The following is a 19,301-nucleotide window of genomic DNA, read 5'->3' as shown; positions in this document are numbered from 1 at the left end:
ATGGTGAGAGCCCGGTGTGTCACTGCTGGGGCAGGGGAAGAGGTCAGAGTGACCCATGGGCTAATGGACTCGATCTGGCGATTCAGTATGAGACTTTACTATTAGTTCTTGCTTGGTTTAATCTAGACCCAGTCCATGTGAATACCCAAGTTGGTACACACACATGTATTTCCTTGTTCTGTCAACTGAGGGGGCCTGGAAGCAATGACTCCCCAGTAGCAACACGCACACCCAGTGCCTAGATTTTGGTTTCTGATAGAATTCTCCAATAGAAGGAACCAGACATCTTGGAGAAATGATTGCTTCTAGGTCTGGAGAGGAGATAGAGAAGATCTGAAGTATCTCGAAGTGGCAGGAAATAAGGAGGAGCTGAAAAAAAAACAAACCAAAAACCTCTGAGAACAAACAAAATGCAATGATGAAGACATGTCAAAGGGACCCAAAAGCCAACTGAAGAACTCCCAATAGCCAAAGCTGGAACAAACTGGGCAAAGCAAAATAAAGTTGAAATGAATTATAACCCCAAATATGAAATAAATATACATGAGTTCATACTGATACAAATAATGGCTAAAGAAAGAAATAAATGAGGAGAATAAACTAATCTCCCATGCAGAAGAACTCTAAATAATTTATGAAGAAACTCCACCATGAAGAAGAGGGAGCCTAACTTCCCACTCCTTAAGCATAGTGACTTTTTCCAGAAAGGACAGTATAGAAAGAGGGGGAGTGAAAGAGTAACAGTGGAGAAAATTGATAAATTATCCATCAACCAGATAATCAAGACTAGCATCAACAGCGATGTCAGGATGCCTGTTTGTGTCCTTGATATGACGCGACAAGACGGCACTTGCTTCGTGGCTTTCCTCCTTGAAACACATTATCCCAGTCAGATCATGAGAAAAACACCAGACAAATTCCAATCGAGGGACATTCTACAACACATCTGACCTGTACTTTTCAAAGATGTCAAGGTCCTCAGAAACACGGAAAGCCTGACAAGCTCTCACAGTCAAGAGAAGTCCAAGAAGACATAACCCCTAAATGTGGCATGGGGCCCTAGATGGGATCCTGCAGCAGGAAACAGAAATCACCAGAGAACTGGAGAATATTCAAATAAAGTATGAGCTTTAGTTAATAATGGTATATCGGTGTTGGTTCATTGCTTGTGACAAATGTACAATACTAAGATGTTAATAACAGAAGTAATTGAGATTGGGGTATACAGGAACCGTCTGTTCTCCTTGCCAAAATTCTCTAAATTTAAACTGTTTTAAAATTAAAAGTGTATTTAAGAAAAGGAAAATGAAAATTATGAAGTGATTCAACTGTAAAGAAAAGTTCAGAAAGTAATTGAATAGACACAGGTACTCATCAGCTAGTTTAACAGATTCTAGCATTTTGCCCCATTTGTCTTTCCAAGAACCATTTCCATGCATATATTATGCTTGGGTTATATATGTATATTTCCATGAACAAGATATGCTGTTGTTTTTGTATTAATAGTTACATAAATAGTGCATGCATGCATGGCTAAGTCACTTCAGTTCAGGCTCCTCTGTCCATGGGGATTCTCCAGGCAAGAACACTGGAGTGGTTGCCATACCCTCCTCCAGGGGATCTTCCCAAACCAGGGATCGAACCTAGGTCTCCTGCATTTCAGGCAGACTCTTTACCATCTGAGCCACCAGGGAAGCCCTCATAAACAGTAGCATGTGGTTATTTAACTTTTGCAAATTGCTCCTTCATACAACATTAGTTGTTAAATTTATCTATGTTGATCATGACTACTTATATCTAGTTCACTCATCTTGACCTCTGTATAGTATCTTATTGTAAAAATAACACGCCATTTTTCATCCTTCCCCTGAGGGACAATTAGGGAATTTTTTTTACTGTTGAAAATAATGTTTCTGTGAATACTCTTACATGTGTCTTCCAGTGCATATGTCAAAAGGTTTTAGGATATACTCTGAATGAGTAACATTGTTGGGTTGTAGGTTAGGTACAAGAATTCAATTCTGCCGGTCATCCCTGTGAAAAGCTGGTACAGTCCAATTCTTAATTTTGCCAACCAGATTGCTGAGTATATTTTCCTGCTTATTGGCTGTTCTGGTTTCTTCTGTGAATTGCCTGTTTATAGCTATTGCTTTTTTTTTTTTTTTTTTGTACTGAGTTGCTTAAAAATCCCTTACCGAATACATATTTAATTTGCTACAAAGGTAATGCAAGATTCTTGGGTATCTTAATCCAGCGAGGACTGCAGCAGGCTCACAGGGTCTCACAAAAGCCAGCTGTCCATCTCTTCAGAATTCTGTGCTCAGTGATCTCACATTGGTTGCTTAAATTAGCCGTAGTGGAATTTCCTTGATTTTCTAATCAAGGAAGATTAGAAAGTTCTAAAAATCAGGGCTCCCACTCCCTATTCCGACATAGCCCACTGTTGGACACACCAGTACACTGCTTATCTTAACCTCCACCTGAGTCCCACTTGCCTCAACCATCCCCTTAATATGATTAGTTTCAAAGCAATCCCTGACCTCCTAACTTGACTTTCTGACCTGTTGGAACTCAGTTTTGGACCTCTTTCAGGAGCTATTTCATTAGGGTTTCTATAATAAAAAATACATACAATATCCTATTAAACTAATACCTCTTCAACTTTGAAAGAAAGAAAGTGAAACTGTTAGTCGTTCAGTTACGTCCGACTCTTTGCGACCCCATGGACCGTAGCCTGTCAGGTTCCTCTGTTCATGGAATTCTCCAGGCAAGAATACTGGAGTGGGTAGCCCCATTCCCTTCTCCAAGGTCTCTTCCCAATCCAGAGATTGAACCCGGGTCTCCTGCATTGCAGGCTGATTCTTTACCATCTGAGCCACCAGGAAAGCCCAATACATCTTCAACTTTGAAGCTGTTCACTGTTCATTTAAAGCAAAGGGAGGCCCCTTCAGTGGCCATAATACACAATTATCCAAGCCCAGAAGTAGAAGCCAAATATCTAGTGATCTTGGCATTGGAAGGGACCTCAGATGTTACCATGCCGGCCTCTGTTAATCCAGTGCTTCTTTGGACAGTTTGCCACTAGGTGTGGATCCAGTTTGCCCAGTATGTGTGGATCCAGCCTCTGCCTCCTTCTTATGCTGAGCTCTTTCCCACACAAGGCAGTGCTGCAAGCAGAGCCTGCAAGATAATGGTAGTTATTTGTTACTATTGGAAAAGAAGAAACATTCTTAAAAATAACTAATACCTCCTTTCCTTCCCGTTGGGCTAGCTCTGCCCATTGGAATTACCTGGGTCAAGCCTAGGAATCATTTTCCAAGCGTATGAAAACAGACGTCACATGAAACAATGTCTGTATGTCTAAATGACCCCTCATGGGATACAGGAAGCAATCCTTTGCCATTCTTGCCCTTCGCCAGTACGGCGTTCTCTTGTGGATCCGTGGTCCTCCACAGACAGACATAAACATGCCGATTCTCCAGATGTGGTCTGCACACTGTGGAGCCGCAGAGAGCTACATAACTTTAAGGTCTCACTTATTTGCAGTGGGTCCACGAGGCCAGCAACAGAGTTTGGTTCTATTAAGGAGCCTAACACACTGGTGCCTCTCAAATTATTTTTTCACTGAAAAAATGTACAAATATATTCTATAAAATAAGGCTTCACCAGAACTTAATATCCAGAAGAGAATATTTTGCAGGAACATTCTCAATGATCAATAAGGGGATTATTCCTTCTGCGGGTCTCCTGTGACCACTTGCTCCAGCTGCTGCTGTGCTGATATTTTTGCTTGTCTTTCCATATTTGTATTCTTGGAATATATATGGGAATTTAGAACTGGTGAAAAAAATGTGTTCTGCTCTAAGAAACTCCAATATGTGAAAAATCTAGATTAATAAAATACGTTAGGAGACAATTATTCCTTGAGTCTGGCTTCTGTTGCCTGTGCATTGATTTATAGATTATTAATTATTTGACAAAGAAACTAAAGGTAGGAACTATACTATGGGATACCAAGGTACCACTCTCAACTAGAAGCCAAAGAAAGAAATCATGGTATTTTTAGAAGCAGGAAGGTCTACTCCAATACGATCATCTCTTGGAGGAGAAAACAGAGCTACAGCGACCCTCGGAGTCACACTGCTTTGCAGAGTGGGGCGGGGCATGTTGCTGACAGAACATCTCGGGGCTGGTGGCTTTAATCAGAGTGAAGAGAAATTTTGATTTAACTCCACTTTTCAGGTACTTCTAAGATGCATTTCAAAGATGAAGAAGCATCTTTTGTGCTCTCTGCCAGCCAAGGATCCTTAAGATTGAAAGTGAAGGAGTCAAGACGGCAGACCCATCTCAGAGATCAAGTGAAATAGACAAGTGAAGAAATATGGAGCCAGAACAGGGCTCCGGGTATGGCTTGCTTTCCCACAGATGATGATCGGGAGTTGAACACCTCCACACCCTCAGGCCAGTGCCAGCTTGTGGAAAGCTGGGCAGCGAGAGAAGTCTTCCAGCCTCCACCTTGGATCCATGGTGAGCACAAGGGTGCCTGTCCCTCCTGGCTCAGGCCTGGGTTTTCCAGGAACTCCCCTTACTAATGTTTCACCAGAATGCGATTCTGGAAGGTGTCTCAAAGATGTCCCTCTGTCCCTGTGCAAATGTTTTCTGAAACCTCCACCTTGCATTTCAAGTATTATGGAGGAATGCAGCACTGAAGGCCCCGTGAGCTGGTGTCCCTGAGCATCTAAAATAGGAAATCTTCTCAAGTTGAGTGTAAACAGATCTCAGGGAGACTGGGACTCACATCTCTGTGGCTGTGCAGGCACTGGGAACAGCTGGAGATCCCTTATCTCTTTCCTGCCCCTGGGTTGCTTTGTGGAGACCCCTTGGTGGCTTCTTCAGCTCAAGCCCTTTGTAGGGGACCTTGGGCAGATGTATCTCTGAAAGTGTATTTATTTGCAGAGACAGCTGTGGGCATGGAGGTTGGAGATGTGCTCTACTAACTCACATAATAGCAAAAACGGAAAGCATTGTGCTAAGCTTTTTTAGAACAGCTGCAAAATTTCTAAATTACATAATGGACTCTTTAAAACTTAAAATTTAGATACAATTGCACACAACGAAGTGCATCTATCTTAAGTGTACAGTTTGACTTGTTTTGATGAATGCATACGCTACCATGCTTTTGAGGCTCATCTATGCTTTTGTATGCATTAATAGTTCTTTCTTTTTTATTAGTATCCAGTATTGCGTTGAATGGATAGATCGCAATTTGTTTGTCCTTTTCCCTTTTGAGGTACATTTGGGTCGTTTCCAGTTTTTTGCTATTAGGAGCAAAGCAACTATCAACGTTCCCATTTAGGTCTCTTTGTGGATATATTTTCATTTCTTTTGGTTAAATAGCTAGGGGTAGAATTGCTGGATCACGAGTTAGGTATTTATTTAACCTCACAGGAAACTGCCAGTTTACATAATGCACTCAATTAATGAACCTGATTACTTAAGAAGTCAATTCTCTGACATTTTTTGTTTCATGATTTGTTTTTGTCTTGAATTTCATTGATAGGATATGGGTAGTTATTCTTTGAAATATATCCTTAAGAATAAGACCTTGATTAACTATACAATTTTAGTGATTCTTTAATGCTTCTGATTTGTTTATACAAACAGCTTGGAATCTGGAAGAATCCTACTGGACACCTGGGATGATCTTTCATGAATCTCTCCCATAGTTTTTTTCTTATTTTCTTTAATATTTTATACATACAGAAATATGTGTAACATATGTGTTAGTTATAAGCATAATTAAAAAATGGAAATCTGTAAGTGTACCAGCCCATCCGAGGATGAACGTGTTTCCAGGAACACTGCATGAGCTTAGCGGTTTGCTCCACTTCTCCCGGAAGTAACCAAGATCCTGGGTTTTGTGCTCCTCATGAATCCCCTTGCTAAGACAAAACCAAAGCAAAACAAAACAAAAATATTATAGTCTGTATTTAGATATCTTGCTTTAAAATTTGCCTCGTGGTTCTTGTTTTCCCTGCTTTTAAGAGCTTTGTCAAAATGGGAGTATGTGTACAGCTTTTCAGAACTTGCATTTCTTTACCTAACATTGTGTTTCAAAGATCTGCTGGTGTTGCGTGTGGCTGTAGTTTATTCACTTACTGTTGCATGACATTCCTTCCTGGGAATATATCACAATACAGTGTATTACCTGTCAACTGTCTTTTGCAGTGTTTCTCATATTTTTCACTCCATATATATTCCATTGAGTGGGGGTGGGGTGGGGGTGGGGGGGAACCTGGTACATTTAGCCCAGTAATTTGAGATATAACTCTTTTCAAGTAAACAGTTTTTATAAAGTGAAAATGAGCAACCAGCTTCAGTTCCAAAATAAGGGAAATTTATAGGATACCTGAGGAAAACTGCATAAAACAAAACGTGTGACACGTTGGCAGTATAGTTGTAAAGACTCCAATTAATGTTTTACTACGTGGTTTTATTTCCAAGGTTGAAAAAATAAGTTTGACTTTGGTATGTAGAATGTAATAATTGAAGAATATACAAATCACCTTCTATGTGTAATCAAGGTAGAGCTGAAAGGGAATCTAAATTTTGATTCTCTTTGTCTAAATATTAAGGCATATACTTAAAAAATCTAACTTAACTATCTAAAATGATTTAATCTTATTGACGTCTTAGTACTTTAGGATAAAACAACATTTTAAAAAATCACAGAGGAAAAGTCATTTTCTTTAAAAAAAATCCTACAATTTAAGTAACTATGCATTTCTCTTTATTTCATATACCTCTTATGTTCTCAGGGACAAATTAATGAATTTTCTAATACTAAAACTATATTGTGTAGTATTTAAAGATTTTATATTAGCATCATTCCTTTAAAAACTCAACTCTAAACTTTTGTCTTAATTTAGATGTATTGTAAAATCCTGAATACTAAATATAATAAAGATATGCTATTGATATTCCTTTACATTTAATTGCAAAATGGATCTGTAAGCATCAAGACCAACTTCATGTAGGGTATTGCCTGGAGAAATATTTTAAAATAAAATTTAAAAATATAAGTAGATCAAATTTTAATTATTCATATGGCAGTGCCTACTTTTAAAATGATAAGTGCTAAGTTTCAATTTCTTTTTAAAGATTCTAATTTCCTTCTTTCTTTGTTAATGTCCAGGAATATCTAAAACTGGAACATTTTAAAATTAAGCTGAATTTCAGTTAAACAAAACAATCCCATATGAATGACTTAAGTAAGAAAAGATTTATTTCCTTCTATCCAACTGACTCACTGAATTGAGCTAAAAATTTCCAAGAGGCAAATGATGTAGGGAATAAATATAGGGGGGAAAGGGCTAGGTTTCCATTATAATAGCTTTTGATTTGTTTTCAGCTCTTAATTAAAAAATTATTTACGAACGATGGAATGCATAATGTAACGTCGAAATCTTTTACAATTAGAGTAAAAAAGGAAACCTACTTTCATTTAGAACAGATCCGATCTTACCAGACAGCCTGATAATTTATGAGACAAACACTTCTACATCTCGACATCCACAATTCTTATTAGCCATCTTCTTTTTATTTACTGTTGCCATCAATTAGCCTGAGTCATGAAGCCGGACCACATTAAAGGCGACACGTGGTCCAATCACTATGTTTAAAAGTCCACGTATTTCAAACTCCTCTCTCTAGATCTCGCTGGGCTGTTTCCCGCTTTAAGGACCTGGTTTCCGCAGCATTTATTCATTAGATGGCAGTCCCCGGGCAGGCTCTCTTTGGGGAAACCCCTCCTCGGGCACCTTCAAGAAAACCACGGAGGAGACCGGGCGGGCGCTAGTTTCCAGTCCTTTACGGAGCAAAGGAGGGAAGACAGACGCGCCCGGAAGGACGCGAGCAGGTGCGGGTGGGCTCCCGCAGTGGCCGCTCGGCGATCGGGCGCGGCGTGTCCGCGTGCCGAGAGCCCGGCCGGGAGACTTCGGCCCCAGGCCTCGAGCGCATCCTCCGGGGGCCCCCCGGAACGCCCCCTTGGCCTCCGGGGGCCCCCGCACCCCCGCACCGAGCACGCGCCCTGGCTGCCGCCCGCAGCCGCCCACGTGGTGGGGCCGGCAGAGGAGCGAGTCCACGAGCCGCTCCCCGGACCCGCCGCGGGTCTCCGGTGTCGGGCCGGCGCAACCCAGCTCGGCCGGCCCCCGGCCCGGGCCCCCAGATTTCCTCTCCCGGAGGGAGGGGACACTCGGCGGGCCGGCCCTCCCCGCGCCCGCCGCGCCCCCTGGCGGCTGCGGCGGGGACGCGCCCCGGGCGCGCGGGGCGGCCCGTCTGGGCCCCCCTACGCCCGCTCCGGGCCCCCGCCGGCAGTCTCCCCGGGCTCCTGGGCCCGAGCCGCGCCCTTCCCCCTGGCTGCCCGCGAGTCCCGGGACTATGGGGTCCCCTGGGGCGACGCCGCGGCCGTCCCGGCCTTGAGCCAAAGTGCCCGCTTAGTAGCCTGGTTGGGGGGGGGCGTCTCCTTTCTCCCAGGTATGCCCCTCCCGCCACATTCGAGCTTTCCAGCCGGCTGCGAAAAAATGCCGCATGCACGCACTTATTTATTTATTTTGCAACAGCTGCAAGACACAATGAAGCTTTTCAAGAACCGGGGCAACGCGCGCTCCAGCCGCGCTGTTGTTGTTTTCAATGAACCTCTCGGGCCTCGCGCTCCCCTCCCAGCCCGACCCAGCCCCTCCCCCGCTCCCCAGCCCGCTCCTCGGCCGGGCCGGGCCCGGCGCCGGGGGCATTGTTTTTGGAGTCTTGCGGGAGGGGCGCGCGCGTGCAGGCTGGCCGGCGCAGTGCGGTGGGGGTGAGAGCAGGGGCGCGCGCGCGCGGGAGCCGGTGCGCGCGGGCGGGGCGCGGGGGCGGTGCCTCGCCGCCTAGCCGCCCGCGCCGGGGCTCCGCTCCGCACGTCCCTGTGTTCCTGGGCTCCGGCTCTTGGCGCGCGCCGGCCGGGGCCCGGCCCTCCGCGCGCCGGGGCTGCGGCTGTGGCCGCTCCAGTGCGCGCGCGCGTGTGAGTGTGTGTGCGCGGCCCCGAGCGCACGCGCGCGCCAGGCCCCAGTGTGTGGCAGCGGCGGCGGCAGCGGCGCGGCGGGGCTGAGGCTCTTGTTTACCAGCATTAACTCCGCTGAGCGGAAAAAAAAAAAAGGGGGGGGGGAACAACCCGAGGAGGAGCGAGCGCACCAGGCGAACTCGAGAGGCGGGCGAGGGAGAGGGACGCCACCGGCGAGCCTGGCCCCGGCGCGCCCGTGCCTGGAGCTTGCCGACCCCCGGGCCCTCCACGCCCCTCCCGCGCGAGGGGAGCTCCACGGCGCGCCGCGGCTTTGACCTTCAGCGAGCCGGAGCCCCCGCGCCGTGCCGGCGGCGGGCGGGGGCCGGCGCGGGGCGGGCGGCGGGAGCGCAGAGCGCGGCCGGCCCGCCGCTTTGTGTGTGTCCTGGATTTGGGAAGGAGCTCGCGGCGGCGGCGGCGGCGAGCGGAGCCCGGCGGAGGAGGAGCAGCAGGAGGAGGAGGAGGGGAGCGGCTCATTCATTTTTCCTCCGCATTTCTGCCCCCGGCCGGCCTCCCCCGCGACCCGGGCTCCGGGGCCGTCTTGCGAACTGCGTCGCGCCCTCCCGCCGCGGAGGCTCGGGCGTCGGGCCGCCTCCCTCTCTGTCTGGGGTCGGGTTTGTTTTCCTTCGCCAAGACGGATCCGGGCTTGGCCCCCTTCTCTTCGCAGTTTTTCCTCCCTCCTGCCTCTCTGGGTTTGAAAATGGAGGCCGACGACGCAGACAGCCCGCCCCGGCGCGCCCCGGGTTCCCGACTCCGCCGAGCGCTGGGCCGCGGCTGCCGGCGCTGAGGGCCGCCCGCCGCCACCGCCCGCCCCGTCCGCGCCTCCCCGCGGACCCCCGGCCGGCGCCGCCTCGGGAAGTGTTGTCGCCTTCGCCCTTGTTTTTGGAGGTGGGGAGGGGACGAAGACTCGGAGACTTTTTCTTTTCCTCCTCCACCCCCCCTTTTTTTTTTTTGAGAAAGGGGAATTTGGTCCCAAATAAAAGGAATGAAGTCTAGCTCCGGAGGAGGGTCCCCGACCTCGCTGTGGGGACTCCTGTTTTTCTCCGCCGCGCTCTCGCTCTGGCCCACGAGTGGAGAAAGTGAGTATGTGCCCGCCGCCCGCGGCCACTGCGGGAACTTTTCCTCCGAGGGGCTGCGCCCTGTTTGCGAAACCCGAGTTGCCACCGTCGCAGCTGTCGGGCTCCCGGGCTCTGGGGCCGCGGGGCGGGGCGCGGAGGGGCTCGGCCGCAAAGCCGGGGGGGATCCCGGGGCCCAGGTCGTTGGTTCGGAGGCCCGCGTGGCCCCGGGCTCGGCGCATCCCCGCGCGGGAAGGCCCTCGGTGGCTCTCCCTTCCGCGGTCCCTAGAGCCCTGCTCCGCGGCCCGGCTGTCTGGGCTGCTCTCCATACCCAGCGGCCCGCGGCGGGGCCAGGCCCCGGGGCTCCAGCGGGGAAGTTCGCGCCCAGCCGCCCGCACCGCGTGCCCGCGCGGGGCCTCCCGACACGCGGCGCGCAGGCGGCGGTGACAGCTCGCGCGGCGCCCTCGCGGCTGGGGACAGGTTCGGTGCCCGGGGGTGGGAGCCGGCAGCCCGCCGACCCCGGGGCTGCAAGGTGCCCAGGAGGAGGTGCCCGGTGAGGAGGCCCCGCGGCCCCAGGACAGGTTTCCAGACATTCCAGCGAGACCTCCTGTCGCTCGCCGCGCTTGGCCCCTTGGGCTCTTTGGGTTCCCTGTCGCTTTCGCCGGATCTGCGGCAGGTCGCCAGCCCCCTCCGGCCTCCCGGGGCTGCTCAGTGCGGCTGGGGGTGCGGGGAGCGTTCCCACTTACGTTTCGCACCCCACTGTACAGCCCCTGGAAAAAGGCGAAGTCGGGGGCTCGGCGTCAGTCGGGCTGTTCGGGACAGCGCGTACGGACCCCGAGTTCAGAGGGTTTGGGGGGCCCTTCTCCGCGTTTTCTAGCGGCTCGTGGACTCTCTCTTCGTCCCGGCGGGGCTAGGGGTGGTAGGGCGGCCTCCGAGTGTGCGGGAGTGGGTGTGTGGTCGGAGCCGACGTGCATTTCCACACACGTGCTCGCAGCCACACGGCCGCCCAGGGACACCGGGCCGCCGTGCCCGGGGGAGAGGTGGCCCGCGTCGCGGTTTCGGGCGCGCGGGGCCCCGCGGCGGTGGGCGTGCGGGGAGGGGGCTCCGCGTGGCGAGCGCGCGGCCCCGGCTTGGGCTTCGTGTCCCGAGTTGTGTTGCGCGCCCCCCCACCCCCCGCCCGCACTTCCTCTGCACAGTTAATAAGCAATATCGCTCCACGCGCTGCCGCTTGCAATCTGATAGCTTTTGTTTTGGTGGTGTCGGCTAGGGGTAGGGACGGGCAGGGAGGGAGGGAGAGAGAACTTAGGGCCCCGCGGTATGTGGAGCGGGGAGAGGAGGGGTTTCCATTCTTCTCCAAACAGTAAAGGGAGGCTCTGCTGGTCCATTCGGGACGGCAGGGTATCTTGAGCACGATTATAAAGTTTAAATGCAGGCACAGAACTGGGGCTGGGAACGGCGAGGGCGTGTTGGTGAGTAATGTTTGCCGAGTGTATGCAGGTGGTGCCAATTAACTTTGAAAAATCACGACTGCGCCTTGCAGAGTGAGGGGGAGAGTCAGGAGGCAGCGGGGGGCTGCCTGGCCGCGTCTTAGGTGCAATTCGGAAAGACTGTTCGTATAAACAAACCCTTCTTAAACGTTTTGTAAGAAATGCGTTCACGACGGAGTATGAGCAGATTTTTACAGGATTAGCGTGTTTACTGCGTGGAGTAAGACTCGCTTTGAGTCCGGACCCTCCACAAATCTGAGCTCTCCTGCTCTTTGTTTCCTGAAGTTTCCGCACGCTGGATTGGGCGAAAGGCTCTCGGCACCCTTCTAAGGCTCACAGATGGTGTTTGGGGGCACAGAGAGGGGCTTCTAGCCTTCAGGAGCTAAATATAGTTCAGGAGACACAAGAGAGTTAATCCATTTTATTACGGCATGTTGTTGAACTGTGTCCTGTCTCTAGTTTTATTGTTTAATGTTAGTAAGTTCTGAAATTCACAACACCAGGGTTGGCCTTGCTTCTCCGACGCAGGACTCCGGGATTTTAAAATAGGATGTCTTGTTGTTTGGAATTCTTGATGAAAAATACTCTTTGTGAAAGGTGTTTTGTTCTGTTTGTTTTTCTTGAGAAAACAGGCAGGAGAGGAAGGGGCGTTTTAACTACTTTTATAGTACAAGATGCCAAACTTTGCTCAAGGATCCGTTGCAAATAGTTGGTTTCTGAAAACTTGATGGATGGCCAGAAGGCGCCCCATTCCTGATTATGGTTTGTTGAAGTTCTAACTCACTACCTGCCCCTCCCTATAGCTAGGAAGTTTTCAGGAGTAAATGGTATACTCAGCATGTGTTCAGCTCTTAGTCCAAAAGGTACTGGAACTCTTACTTCTGATAGAACTAAAACCACCGGCTCCTATCAGAGACGAGCATTGTTTTGACTGTCTAGTATAATATAATAAAGATTGGGGTGCTGTTGATTAATAATGTGTTGGCTTATTTAGGGATTAGTGTTTTCTCTCAGAGTGTAATAGCAGTAGGGGTGATTAAAAAAAAAACACAAAAGCCTTTAATTTGGAAAACCTAGCAGTTTTGAAGCAGATGAAGTCATAAAGACTATGTATCAGTGTATTGTGAACACTGCATCTAAAAAAGGGAGGTCTGGAAGTTAGGAGTGATAGCCAAATAATATGATGCTTAAAAAAAAAAAATCAGTGTGCCCTTTAAAGGTATTGTGGCCGTCTCATTAAAAAGATTCAGTCATCTTTCTGCCCCAGGCACAGTAATACCCTATTGTCAGGGAAATGTAGGTATGTGAAAGATGGGTGTTTAAAGAGCTTTGCTGTTTTATTACCAGGAGAAGAATCTCAATAAGAAGTTTGGAAAGAACCTAAATAGCAAATTACAGTTTAGCCTCTCTAGAGGGAAATAGCAAGTAAAGGGTACTTTTGTGGAGGGGTGGGGGTGTGGGTTTGAAGTTTAAAAGGTTATATGTTTAATTTGTCAGAAGGATTAGAAAAGTCCAACATTAAGAAATATGCTAAGGTTGACTGGAAGAACCTTAAAAACATCATGCTTAGTGAAAGAAGTCAGTCACAGAAGACCACATATTGTATGATTCCATTTATATGAAGTCCAGAATAAGCAAATCCATAGAGACAGAAAGTAGATTAGTGGTTGCATAGGGCTGGGGAAGGAGGGGGTACGGGTTTCTTTTAGGGGTGATGAACATACTCTAAAATTAGATTGTGGTAATGGTTGCACAACTTTCTGAAAATGCTAAAAACCATTGAATTGTGTACTTTAAATTAGTGACTTTTATGGTATGTGAATTATATCCCAATAAAGCTGTTTTTCTTTCAAGAAACATGTTAAGCTTGAAAGAATGTATTATGTTACTTTGAACATAGAATCTGTTGATAGATTAAAATTATTAAGTAACTTTGTCCAGCAGGTTGGTGTCTCCTTTTTTAAAATTTATGGAGTTTTTCAGACTCATGAACTACAAATTGATCATTGAAGCTATAACAGCGGAGATTGAATGCCATAGGGGAAAAGGACAGACAGGAAAAAAGAAGCTTGGTTAGGAATAGTTCACATGAAGGATTAAGGGGTTGGGTGAAAAGAAATGCAAGTGCTGCGAGTGAAAGTCAGCTTTGTGACACTGAAATCCTTGACTGAATCTGAAACAACGTTAGTCTTTCCAAGACTAGAGTTTAGGAGCTGAGTCTGATGGCGTTTTGTATTCCAGTTTTCTTACATATTTTTTTTCCAACAAAGAAATAATGTAATGTTTTAAGATGATAAAGAATTCCCACTGTCTCTTTTGATATCCCATATTAACCACCCTGGTAGTAAAAACTTAAGAACTGCTCATTGTAATACAGTAGGCTTTTTCTTTTTTCTTTTTTTTTCTCTTTTCTTTGTTACTTGTTTTATTTCTTAAATAGTTGCAGAGTCTGAGCAGGAAAGAGAATTTCTGTAGGATGCAGAAGTTTTTTTAGATACACAGTGATTATATTTTTTTAATTAAAATTTCTTATCAAAAAAAAGATTTAAAAACATAGCAGAAGGATTTTTGTCTTCAAACTGGTCTGCCTTTATCCAGACTTACCTTGGCCTGTTAATAGGAAAATACCTAAAGAGTAACTGTTTACATTTGTTTTTGGTTTTTGTGTAAGGCTCAGTTTACTAATAAAAATGATTCCTGTTGTTCTTATTGTTGTAAGATCAGAGCAGTAATGAATATCAACTGGATCATTTTCACTTGCTGCCTTCCAGTTTTGCCAAGGAGAGCCCTCATGGGACAGTAGCTTCCTTTTAAATCTGGTTTCATTTGTTTTGTAAGAATGTGCTGTCAGAAGCAGCTGAATCCAGCCAGCACTTATTGAGTACCTGCTGTATGGAAGCTGGACACTGCCTTACGTGATGCCCGCACAGAGAGAATTCCACTTTTGTCCTTAGGACATTTTACATAATCCTGTGTGAAACAAAGTTTCTTGAAAATTCACATCTTTTTCTGACTCGGCCCAGTATGCAGTTCTGGAACAACATTTTAAAGGCCCTTTAGAAACATTTCTATAGACTTAAGATAGGAAGCCTATCAATGTTATTGATTTTTCTGGAGGCATGCGTGGCATGGCTTGCCTTCTGAATACCCGCCCTTTGCATTGCTGCTGGCAGGCTGTGATGTACCTGTCAGTCACCCATCTCGATCAGCTGTGCTGTCTCCTTTATAACATTAGTTTGACAATTGTGATTAAAAATGTGCAGTGCTGTGTTTACCATTTGCCAAAACTTCAGTAGGAGTCACAGGTGTGCATGAGAATGTTCTATGGCACGTTTTGAGTTGTAAGGAAGGTGGGACTGACTGTAAAGCTTTTCTGGATTTATGCATTGCTTAGTTAGCTTTCTGGAAAACTTTAGGGAACTCATAATTGTAAGTCCTTGTTTAATTTCAAATACTTTGCTGCTTTTGAAAGCATGAGATTGAGGAGGTTATCAAACCTTGAAATGTCTTTTAATTGTGAAATGTCTTTTAATTGTAAAATGTCCAAGCCATGTTTCTCTCTCGGTTGTGATTTTTTTTCTCCAATTTGTTTTCAAAACTCATTTAAAACATCAACCCTAGTTCACGGAGGAGGGATTTGTGCCTGTGGGCCAACCTGTTTGAACTGCTGTTCTTAGCCTACTTATGACAGGTGCCATCTGAGTCCAAGGATGCACGCCCTCAATTGTACTAAATATATGATGGTTGCACACATGCTTGGGATACAGTTTCTTGATCTCTCTGTCTGCGATGTTCTGAAGGAAAATTCTAAACGCTTTAAAGGCAACAAGTTGAATTATGAATGAAGCACTCTGACCTCTCCTTGAAAATGGCGTTTGGCATCTGATTATGCAGAGGAGCTTTTCCAGTTATTTGAAAACAAATGATTTGGCTTAAACTGAGAGGTGGCAGGGGTGAGGGTCGGGGGGTTGGAAGTCCTAATGTTTTTGCACATTGAGACCTGTTGACATTTGGGGAGGATTTTCAGTATTTGGAAACATTAAAACTTTGAAATGTGTCACTCTTACCCCAACCCCCAAGGATCTGGAAAGAACTGGTTGTTCTTAGGAAAGGGCATATGGTTGGTATAAAATGGTTGGTAAACAGAAGATCTTTAAAAACAAATTAAGTTGTTAATCTCAATAGATGCATACTCCCTGGGCATGATAAAGTGTGTTTGTTTCTTTTGTTAAATTGTTTAGGTTATATTTGACTCAAAATATTAACAGTGTCTTTGATTTTGAAACTTTTGAACTATGAGGACTAATTTTTTTTTTTTTTTTTTACTTTTAAAGCATCATTTCTACTCATGTTGTAAAGTCCCTAATATCAGTTTTGAAGATCCCCTACTTTTCCCACTTATGCCAGCTTCACTTAGGGCTTATGAAGTTGATTAATTTCAAAATCTGAAGGAAATATTGATATTTCTTTACTGGAATTGAGAATTTTTTTTTTCTCTTTCCTCTTTTCCTAAATAAATATATGTTGAGTACTTATTGGACTCAGTTCTTCAAGTTTGCCTATCTTCCCTGGTGGCTCAGACTGTAAAAGCGTCTGCCTACAATGCAGGAGACCTGGGTTTGATTCCTGGGTTGGGAAGATCCCCTGGAGAAGGAAATGGCAACCCACTCCAGTACTCTTGCCTGGAAAATCTCATGGACAGATGAGCCTGGTGGGCTACAGTCCATAGGATCACAAAGAGTTGGACATGACTCAGCGACTTCACTTCTTTAAGTTTAAAAATTTGTTCTGATGTGATAAACTATCCTACATACATTTTAAAAGATACCAGTCACACCATAGAAATTGGGCTCCCCCGATGGCTTAGCAGGTAGAGAATCCGCCTGCGATGCAGGAGACACAGGAGATATGGGTTCAATCCCCGGGTCAGGAAAATCCTCTGGAGAAGGAATGGCAACCCACTCCTGTATTCTTGCCTGAAAAATTCAATGGACAGAGGAACCTGGCAGGCTACAGTCCAAAGGGTCGCAAAGAGTCGGACACGGCTGAGTAACTAAGTACACATAGAGATTACTTTCTATTATCGTTTAAAACACTAAAGAAACAAACTAGTAAGCAAGGCTTTCATTTTTCTTTCTTTTTTCTTCATGGACTAGAATTCAGATTTTACTGGAACACAGCATGAATGCCTGCGATTGCAGTAACTTGTGTATTGTTGCTGCTGTTTATGATGGGGAGAGGCAGACAGGCTGGAGGGACTGCCTTTATTCCCATGGTTGTCCTCTCCTTGGTCAGTGCAGGCGATGGCTCCTTGGTCAGTTGCTGGGGGTGTGTCCATGGAGCTGAGTGACCCACCTCTGGTGGCTAATGGTCTTAAAGCCCACTCTTTCTTATTTGAAATAGATTGGTGACTGACCACAGAGGGGAGATGTGCATGCATATGATGGGTATCCCCAAATGCAGCTGAGATAGCCATGCCTGCTTTAAATTGTTCACATTATAATAGTCTGGAAGTCTTAATTTTTTTAATTTTATTTTAAGCATTTATATTTTTAAAGACTTTAGAAAGTATTCTATTCTTAATTTATTCCTAGTCCAGAAAGTTCTTGGGGTTTGAAACTTTATTTTTTACACCACTCCTCAGCCTCTTAGTCCCCTTATCAAGGCAAGCATCTACTTTAGTAATACTTGTATAATAAAAAAGGCCACTTGTTCAAAATTGTGTGTATTTCCATCCATTCATCCAAATTCTGACGGTTTCAAATACATTATTATTGTTGTTTTGTATACTTTTGTATGGCTGCTTTTTTTTTTTTTTTTAAAGCTGGCACTAACTTTCTTTAAACTGGCTGTGGAATTATGTGCCAGTTTGGTAATTCAGGTATATGCATAGTGCTTTCTAAATTACTCGACCATGGGAGAGCAAATATATGTCGACAGTCTTAAAGCATAAATGTTTTATAGAGCAGAACTTTAAAAACTTTCTTGAGATATTTTGGGTGCCAACTTTGAGCTTATCCTGTCACATAAAATATAGTCAGTGGTTTGTCTTTATAAAATCAATTATTAGAAATGCATGTTGACTAAGTAAATGAGACAGTGCCAATTTGAGTTAAGAAAATTTAGTTAATAACAGTTTAAGGGAGAGAAGTCTGATGATGATTAGGGAGAGATGAGTTATAACAGTTTTTCCCAAATCGGAAGCATCCAGCTGACCTATAATAACCTCCTGGAGAAGAGTAGGAAGCATAGAAAGAAAGCCCAGGTGAGAGGTCCATGATCTCCTTGCCTGTGAAAGTGAAAGCAAAGTCGCTCAATTGTGTCCAACTCTTTGTGACCCCATGGACTGCAGCCTACCAGGCTCCTCCGTCCATGGGATTTTCCAGGCGAGAGTACTGGAGTGGGGTGCCATTGCCTTCTCCACTCCTTGCCTGTACCAGCTAGCAATAGGGGAGAGGTCCATGGTCTTGCCTGTACCAGCCAGCAATAGTTTTCTTAGGTCATCAGCTGTTACTTATATTTAGGTTGTAAAGTCCTCAGCAGTTGTGCCGTTACTATCAGCGTTGTCCTGTGCTTATTCTCCCTTGCTAAGTTTTGGGGGTCTCTCAGTAGTGGGGTAAAATACCTACCCGTAGCTCAGACTCTGAATTTGAAAGAGGAACACAGATTATCATGAAGACAAACGATCAAAGAGACCAGAGGCAGAGGAAGATTTGCTGTTGGGCTTCCTTAGTTCTGTTGTCTGATTTCTGTGGATAATGAGTTCATGGAATGTGTGAGATCACAACATGTTATAGTTTCATCCCAGGAAATTCTTTTGTTATCACTGTTGTACTTGGTTGAGCTATGTATTTGGGATTTTTTGTCTAGCATTACCTCAGTAAGATTTTCAACAACAAGTGGTGTTGGGACAGGATGGAATTCCTAGTTACATTTCTGTTCATCAGCCCCTCTCTGGGGAGACTCCTTTATTAAATGTTTCCTTTCTCCCTCCCTGAGTCACTTGAAATTGTTCACATTCGCCCATTTCTGGCTCCACCCTGGTCCCGTCCAGACCTGCATGGACTCTTGGAGGAGATGCTTGGTTGGCCTCTGGGCCGGGCATTCTGACTCCAACGCCCTCCCTGTGCTTTGATGGGCTTGCCAGCCCCAGATTATCAGCATGTGCCTTTTGTGGTGCTGCCCCTTGGTCCAGGAATCAAGTCCAAGGGCCCTGTCCTGGGCTGTAATCCGCCCTTACTGAGACTTTGCTATAGGGATCCCGTGTGAATTCCTAGGACTCTCTATCAACGGGCTCTACCTCTACGGTAAATAAGCCCATTCCTAGCTCCATGTTTTGCTCCTTCTGTATTTGAGGCCTGGAGTGATTTTCCTCTTTACTGATGTTGCCAGAAAAGGTCAGAAAAATTGGGGTTTGAATCTCTTTTTCATTAAAAAACAAACAAACAAAAACTCTAGGTTTCAGATCTGTGAAATAGGGACAAGACTGTAACTGTGTGAAGATGGGAGTTACTTCCTGTCCCCCAAGTACCTTCCTAGAGTTTTAGTTCATCTGAGATGCCATCTTTTAATTTCTAACACGGATCCTTCTCCTTCATGAAGCTTTTCTTGATTACCCTCGTTTCTACAGACCTGACTTCCCGCTTGTTCCTTTTGAGGTCGTAC

General features: G+C 46.0%; 1 protein-coding gene, 1 long non-coding RNA gene and 1 other non-coding gene across 5 annotated transcripts in view; 2 read left to right on the top strand and 1 right to left on the bottom strand.

Moving 5' to 3' along the window:
* LOC123330791 overlaps nt 1-4,378 on the top strand; it is a 36,710-nt gene extending 32,332 nt beyond the window's left edge. The window contains exon 4 of the long non-coding RNA XR_006546961.2: nt 4,243-4,378. This is a non-coding gene — a long non-coding RNA (uncharacterized LOC123330791). The remainder of the gene's footprint in view (nt 1-4,242) is intronic.
* Nucleotides 1,623-1,694, bottom strand: TRNAF-GAA. Its single transcript has one exon. It is a non-coding gene; the product is annotated as a tRNA-Phe (tRNA).
* A 5,663-nt stretch (nt 4,379-10,041) lies between the features above and the next one.
* IGF1R (insulin like growth factor 1 receptor) overlaps nt 10,042-19,301 on the top strand; it is a 307,210-nt gene continuing 297,950 nt past the window's right edge. For 2 of the 3 annotated variants that reach the window (XM_025271567.3, XM_025271562.3), the window contains exon 1: nt 10,042-10,173. In XM_025271567.3, coding sequence (XP_025127352.1) covers nt 10,080-10,173 — 94 coding nt within the window. In that variant the 5' untranslated portion in view covers nt 10,042-10,079. Of the gene's footprint in view, nt 10,174-11,479; nt 11,619-19,301 lie in introns of those variants that run through there. The other variant, XM_025271563.3, reaches the window with a different exon arrangement.

This window comes from Bubalus bubalis, chromosome 20 (assembly GCF_019923935.1).
Source record: "Bubalus bubalis isolate 160015118507 breed Murrah chromosome 20, NDDB_SH_1, whole genome shotgun sequence".
Classification (NCBI taxonomy): domain Eukaryota; kingdom Metazoa; phylum Chordata; class Mammalia; order Artiodactyla; family Bovidae; genus Bubalus; species Bubalus bubalis.
Note: the sequence above shows the minus strand (reverse complement) of the source record. Positions and strands in the feature narration are given on the sequence as shown.